Below are 7,403 nucleotides of genomic sequence, written 5' to 3' on the forward strand. Positions count from 1 at the left end.
GTGAGTCGCGCTGTGTACGTTGAAGCCGTGTATAGAGAACGGATGGATGGATATTCGTTGTTTATATTACCCGCCGTGGTAATCACATCTGAAAGTGGTTTATACCGATGGATTCATGAGAATCTAAGCTTTCCATCGGTGTATAGTGTTTGTATAATCGCGTTTGCAGTTTCAGACATTTAGCAAATTGCTTATGCAGATCTCAAAGTGTACCGCGGGCGGGACACTGAAGCGCAATGGGTTAAGGTTTCAATAGGGTCCTCGGCACCGCGGTGCCTTGGACAGTCAGTGCCCTTGCACCACCTGTCCTCGGCACCGTCAGTGCTCGGACCTAATAATGGAGCAAGTTTGAATCTCCGTCCTCGTAATTTCATTCTACTTGATGCAGCTGCACACTTTGAGGACAACATCTGCTTTGACTAAAATGGTTTTTATGTGAGTAGAAAGTCAAAGATTCACTTCAGTCAACACTCAGTAACAGATATTTAGGACTTTTGGAGCACAAACACCACAGCACAGGGACAAAAATCAATTTACACTAACAGATTTTAACTCTTTGGTTCCTTTATAACATCTGTCTACTTGAGCTCACACAGTTCAATATAGCCAAAACCATAAACTCTAAATCCAGCATAGAGAGGCTGAGTGAATGTGGTCTGGACTCTGTGGATCAAAGTCATGGTGTCAGAGACTCTGTAGAAGGACAGAATACCTGCACTGTGATCCAGATAGACTCCGATTTTGGAGAACGGAGGACCTGAGATGGAAGTTGTGATGCTGTTGTGAATGAAAGTGCATTCTGATGAAAATTTTAAAACCCAAGATGCGTTGTTGTACCCAAATTCACTTTCTGGTCCTGTTCTGCTAATATCCTTGTATGAGACTGCTACTGTAGCTCTAGGTGGTCTTTGTTCTACCTCCCAATAACAACGTCCAGTCAGATTCGCTCTGCTCAGGACCTGCGGCTTTTCCACAAATCTGTCTGGATGATGAACATGACTTTGTGCCCTGCTGAATGTTGCTTTCTCGTTCCCCCTAGACAATGACAACCAGCGGTGTGCTGTGTTTGGATCCAGTGTGAGGTGAAGTGAATACTAGAGGAACTCAGCTCTGGTCTTTGGTTCTGCTGGTGGCAGGGTCGGAAATGGGTTAACATCCATCAAGTTCCTCAACTCAGTTCTCAATCCTGAAACATCCTTTGGTCTTGGTGAGGTCTTGATCCAGTCTTCTTTCAGAATATCCTGTAGTTTATCTCTGGTCTTTGACACAGCCACTGTAACGTCATCAAAGTATTGCAGATGGTGAACACTGGTGATGTCGGCTGGCTTTGTGGATTCACTGACATTTGACATTAGAGGATAATTGTGCAGAAACTGGATGTGGTCTTCTGTTTGTGAGAGCTGCTCCAGCTCAGAGCTTCTCCTTCTCAACTCAACAAGCTCCTGCTTCAACTTCTCCTCAAGATCTCTGACTTTTCTCACCTCATCTGTCTGCTTCGATCTGATCTGCTGCTTCACATCAGAGATTCTTTTCTCAATGAGACGGATGAGATCTTTGAAGGTCTCCTCACTGTTGGTTACAGCTTTGTCAGCAGACTGATTGATGGCATCCACCTCCTGCTGAAGCATCCTCACATCTTTCTCTCTGTCCTGGATTCTCTGCTGGATCTTCTGTTGATTCATCCCAACAACTTGTTGCTTGTTGTTCCATTCTGCTGCAGCTGAAACTGTGTCGTGGCCTTTATGTTCATCCAAGGAGCAGAGATAACAGATACACTGCTGATCAGTGCGGCAGAAAATCTTCATCACCTCATTGTGAGCAGAGCAGATGTTCTCCTGAAGCTTCTTGGACGGGTCCACCAGCTTGTGATTCTTTAATGCAGCAACATCATAGTGAGGCTGGAGGTGTTGGTCACAGCAAGAGGCCAGACACTGCAGACAGGACTTGACAGCTTTCAGTTTTCTCCCAGTGCAGAAATCACAGGACACATCTCCAGGTCCGGCATAGCAGAGATCAGCTGGAGCAGATTCAAGTCTGGTCTTCTTCACTTCCTCCACTAAATCTGCTAAAACTGTGTTTTTTTTTCAAGTCAGGGCTCGGCATGAATGTCTGTCTGCACTGAGGACAGCTGTAGATATGCTTCTGATCCTCTCCATCCCAGTGACTTCTAATACAGTTCATGCAGTAGCTGTGTCCACAGGGAATAGTCACCGGATCCTTCAGTACATCCAAACAGATCGAACAATAGAGTTTCTTCTGGTCTATCTGAATTCCTTGCAGCGCCATTTCACCTCTTGGAGACAGTGAATGAAAAAGCTTCACTCTGATATTTCAGAGCACTTGTACTTTTCAGCATGTTGGTTACACCCACCTGTAATCCTGTAATCTGGCATGATGTACAATCAGGAACACCAAACGTGGTCTGTGGTATGAGATGCAAAATATGTCAGAAAATCTATGTGGGGGAAACTAAGAACCCCCAGACTGACAGATTAAAATAGCATTTATATCATATATGTAAAACACCATGGAAAATGTTGCAGTTTCTCGATTTGAAAATAATCACAATTGGTCGAAATAACAGAGACAACGAACAGAAAAGAGATGGATTAATAAACTCAAAACCTGCTATCCAACAGGCTTATATGAAAAGCTGGGATAGAAATGGATGTTCTGTCTCCATCTTCTGTCCAAAAAAATGAACAGCAGCTGAAATCGTACAACCTTTCAGTCAAGATGTGAGACCATGAAAAAAAAGGGCGAAAGTTTGCCACTAAACTCTATTTTTCTCAAATTTTGAGCTTTATTTAAAGATGCACAGTTTTTCAAAAGCTATTTTATCGATTTTCTCTCAATGACAGAAGAACATTGTACATATCTACATTCTTATTTATCTGTATACTTAAATGTTAAGTGACAGTAAATATTGTCTGAATGGTTTTGAATCAGACTGATTGTTTTCAATTGACAGTCAGTTCTTGATTACATACGGATGTTGATACAACTACTAGACTACAAATGTAGATCACATTAACTCAAGTTAGACATTATGATGTTTAGGACCTTTGCTTTAATACATTTTCTCTGACTGGACCTCTTTGAATTTCACTTGAATACACCTTTTATAAACAGTGTAGATAGTACGTATATTTTCAGTATATACACGGTAGGAGCTGCATTAATGCTCAGATTGAATGTAAAGAATCATCAAATTGACAATAACTTAGAGATTTGAAAACGTGCATTTCTCTTTTACATTACTTCAGTGTTTGTATAGAAATGCAGAAGATATGCAAACTGATCTGAAAAAACAGTTTCTAATTGAAGGAGATTTTCCTTTTGTCAACAAGACTTATTATCACCATTGTTACATCATTAACTAACAGAAAAGTTCAATTGTTTTGTTCGTCGGTGTAAAATTGCCCAAAAAAGTCCTTTTTGCAGCATGTTAATCACAAGTTAACACTACTTTTCTTCATTTTTGTCATTTTTAGTTTAGATTTACCATCAAATAAGAGAAAATGTCCAACTTTCCACAACAGATCCACCAATAGACAACACCTAATGTTGATATTTATTTGAAATTATAGTTTCATCGTTGGAAAATGTCCTCTTTTTTCTGTTTACACGCCATTCAAACACAAGAAAATATCCTGTTTCCAAAACCTTTTTAATAGTTATTGTTTGCAATGCATAAACCATCAAAATACACAAATCATACAGAAAATGATACTTTTTAAGCACTGATTTTATAGGATAAACTCATGAGACATTATTTGTTTCAGGAAAAATCAAGTTGATCCATTATACAAACCAATAAATGTTGACATATTTTATCATTCATTTCATCCACCACCAGTCTGTTCAGTTAGTTTGTCTCCACTGTATCAGAAGATAATCAGTGTTGTCCTTATTGATTATTGGTAGAGTCATAATAATAATATAGGTCTACATTCTTAAGCATTCAAGACTGAACAAACATTTCCATTGGCAATGAGGATTTTCAAACACAACAGTATTAGAAGCTCATTTCCCCACAAGTCATGTACAATCACTTTAGCACATTTAATGAAACCCAGCAACATCTTACCTTCTTACTGTGAGTATTTTCAGAGTTACAAATGAAAATGAAGGAGCAAGTTTGATTCTCCGTCCTCGTAATTTCATTCTACGTGATGCAGCTGCACACTTTGAGGACAATATCTGCTTTGACTAAAATGATTTTTATGTGTGCAGAAAGTCAAAGATTCACTTCAGTCAACACTCAATAACAGATACTTTGGACTTTTGGATCAGAAACACCACAGCACAGGGACAAAAATCTGAGATTTTAACTCTTTGGCTCCTTTATAACATCTGCCTACTTGAGCTCACACAATTCAACAGAGCCAGTAACTCTAAATCCACCATAGAGAGGCTGAGTGAATGTGGTCTGGACTCTGTGGATCAAAGTCATGGTGTCAGAAACTCTGTAGAAGGACAGAATACCTGCACTGTGATCCAGATAGACTCCGATTTTGGAGAACGGAGGACCTGAGATGAGAGTTTTGATGCTGTTGTGAACGAACATACATTTGTATGAATTTTCTAAAGTCCAAGATCTGTCATTGCACCCAAATTTACTTTCTGGTCCTGTTCTGCTAATATCCTTGTATGAGACTGCTATTGAGTCTACAGGTGGCCTTTGTTCAACTTCCCAGTAACAACGCCCAGTCAGACTCTCTCTGCTCAGGACCTGCCACTTTTCCATGAATCTGTCTGGATGATGATCAGATGTTAGTTTTGGTGTCCAGTCGACTGTTGCTTTCTTGTTCCCCTCAGACAATAATAGCCATCTGTTTGCTGTGTTTGGATCCAGTGTGAGGTGACGTGAATACTGTAGGAACTCAGCTCTGGTCTTTGGTTCTGCTGATGACAGGGTCGGCGGTGGGTTAACATCTATTACGTTCCTTAACTCAGTCTTCGAGCCTGAAACATCCTGTTCTCTCAAAGACCAAGTTTCCAGTCTTGAATCATGCTTTCTTTTCCTAAACCGACTTCTCAAAGTTGGAACATTCTCTGATCTCTGTGACTGAATCTTCAATCCTGAAACATCCTTTGGTCTTGGTGAGGTCTTGATCCAGTCTTCTTTCAGAATATCCTGTAGTTTATCTCTGGTCTTTGACACAGCCACTGTAACGTCATCAAAGTATTGCAGATGGTGAACACTGGTGATGTCGGCTGGCTTTGTGGATTCACTGACATTTGACATTAGAGGATAATTGTGCAGAAACTGGATGTGGTCTTCTGTTTGTGAGAGCTGCTCCAGCTCAGAGCTTCTCCTTCTCAACTCAACAAGCTCCTGCTTCAACTTCTCCTCAAGATCTCTGACTTTTCTCACCTCATCTGTCTGCTTCGATCTGATCTGCTGCTTCACATCAGAGATTCTTTTCTCAATGAGACGGATGAGATCTTTGAAGGTCTCCTCACTGTTGGTTACAGCTTTGTCAGCAGACTGATTGATGGCATCCACCTCCTGCTGAAGCATCCTCACATCTTTCTCTCTGTCCTGGATTCTCTGCTGGATCTTCTGTTGATTCATCCCAACAACTTGTTGCTTGTTGTTCCATTCTGCTGCAGCTGAAACTGTGTCGTGGCCTTTATGTTCATCCAAGGAGCAGAGATAACAGATACACTGCTGATCAGTGCGGCAGAAAATCTTCATCACCTCATTGTGAGCAGAGCAGATGTTCTCCTGAAGCTTCTTGGATGGGTCCACCAGCTTGTGATTCTTTAATGCAGCAACATCATAGTGAGGCTGGAGGTGTTGGTCACAGCAAGAGGCCAGACACTGCAGACAGGACTTGACAGCTTTCAGTTTTCTCCCAGTGCAGAAATCACAGGACACATCTCCAGGTCCGGCATAGCAGAGATCAGCTGGAGCAGATTCAAGTCTGGTCTTCTTCACTTCCTCCACTAAATCTGCTAAAACTGTGTTTTTCTTCAGGTCAGGCCTCAGCCTGAACATCTGTCTGCACTGAGGACAGCTGTAGATATGCTTCTGATCCTCTCCATCCCAGTGACTTCTAATACAGTTCATGCAGTAGCTGTGTCCACAGGGAATAGTCACCGGATCCTTCAGTACATCCAAACAGATCGAACAGCAGAGTTTTTTCGGGTCCATCTGAATTCCTTGCAGCGCCATTTCACCTCTCAGAGACGCTGAATGTCAGATAGTTTCACTTCCTCACATGAGACAAACAAACTAATCTCTAACTCTTCACATTCACTCTCTGGTATGACTTGCACTTCACAGCATGTTGGTTACACCCATCTGTAGACGTGGAGATCTGTGAAGGGTTGCAGGAAACACATGGACTGGATGTGACTGTGGTTGTTCTGGGAAGCAGGAAGAGGAGGGAAGTGTTCTCAGGTTTCAGTCCAACCCAGGAGGAGGAGCCTCTGGAGCAGTTTGGTGTTTCTGTAGATACTATTGAAAGCAGCTCTGCACTAAGGATGTAGAACTACTGGCAGTCAGTCTGCGTCTGTTCTATCTGCCCCAGGAGTATTCACATGTAATAGGTATTACTGTGTATTCATCTCACCCTCAGTCTCTTATTATCATCTCAGGAGACTTTAATCATGCATCGCTCTCTGCCACTCTCCCCACATTCACCCAGTACATGACCTGCCATACCAGAGACAGTAAAACCTTGGACCTACTGTATGCAAACATCAAGGATGCATACAGCTCCTCCCCCTCAACCCGCTGGGCAGCTCAGATCACAGTCTGGTGAGACTGCAGCCCATTTACATACCAATGGTGAAGAAACAACCCCCCACCATAAGGTATGTGAAGAAGTGGTCTGACGAGGCCACTGATAGGGCATTTCCACCAAGGGAACCGGATGAGAACCATTGGTTCAAGGTAAGGGCTGGTGCGGGTCTGGTTCAAGTCTCGTGCCGCCAAAAATCCCATTTGCTTTTCCATCGGCTATGAGCCGAGGTGCGGCAGCGTCATTGCGTCACTGCAACACGTCAATACGTCACTGCATGCATAGCCGTTCCACAATGATGGCGCACCGTAAACATGGAAGTGCTGTTCCTCAGTTTTCCAGCCTACAATGCGATCCAGAAACAAATAATCTGGCCGTTAGTAGCTACTTATCTTTATCGTAGTCACGGGTAACGGCGATTATGTTTGAGAAGACAGGTAACTGTCAGAGATGTTTTGATTCTTAACACCGAACGTGTTAGCATTAGCTTAGCTACTTAGCCTCGAATACGTTTGCATCCATTACATAGCGGTTAAACAAACGCAATAAATTGATGATAGTATATATATTTACCTTTATAGATGGTCTTAATTACAAGACAGAGGTCAGCTGTTGTCTGGACACATCCGTGATCACGCTACTGGTGGG

The 7,403-nt window shown here is 42.2% G+C and overlaps 2 protein-coding genes across 2 annotated transcripts; both read right to left on the bottom strand.

Annotated features, from left to right (window-relative positions):
• Nucleotides 1-1,038: 1,038 nt before the first annotated feature.
• On the bottom strand, nt 1,039-2,236 carry LOC127533456 (tripartite motif-containing protein 29-like). Its single transcript, XM_051946546.1, has one exon. It carries the CDS (start codon nt 1,803-1,805, stop codon nt 1,095-1,097), a length of 711 nt encoding a protein of 236 aa, XP_051802506.1. The 5' UTR covers nt 1,806-2,236; the 3' UTR covers nt 1,039-1,094.
• A 1,415-nt stretch (nt 2,237-3,651) lies between these two features.
• LOC127533428 (tripartite motif-containing protein 16-like) lies at nt 3,652-6,609 on the bottom strand. Its single transcript, XM_051946495.1, has one exon. The coding sequence runs from the start codon at nt 6,182-6,184 to the stop codon at nt 4,361-4,363; it is 1,824 nt and encodes a 607-aa protein (XP_051802455.1). The 5' UTR covers nt 6,185-6,609; the 3' UTR covers nt 3,652-4,360.
• Between the last annotated feature and the right edge of the window lie 794 nt (nt 6,610-7,403).

This window comes from Acanthochromis polyacanthus, chromosome 3 (assembly GCF_021347895.1).
Source record: "Acanthochromis polyacanthus isolate Apoly-LR-REF ecotype Palm Island chromosome 3, KAUST_Apoly_ChrSc, whole genome shotgun sequence".
NCBI lineage: Eukaryota > Metazoa > Chordata > Actinopteri > Pomacentridae > Acanthochromis > Acanthochromis polyacanthus.

What these genes read in the sequence shown, in the direction of transcription:
- LOC127533456 (XM_051946546.1), bottom strand. Translation starts at nt 1,805, where the DNA reads ATGAAGATTTTCTGCCGCACTGATCAGCAGTGTATCTGTTATCTCTGC.
- LOC127533428 (XM_051946495.1), bottom strand. Translation starts at nt 6,184, where the DNA reads ATGGCGCTGCAAGGAATTCAGATGGACCCGAAAAAACTCTGCTGTTCG.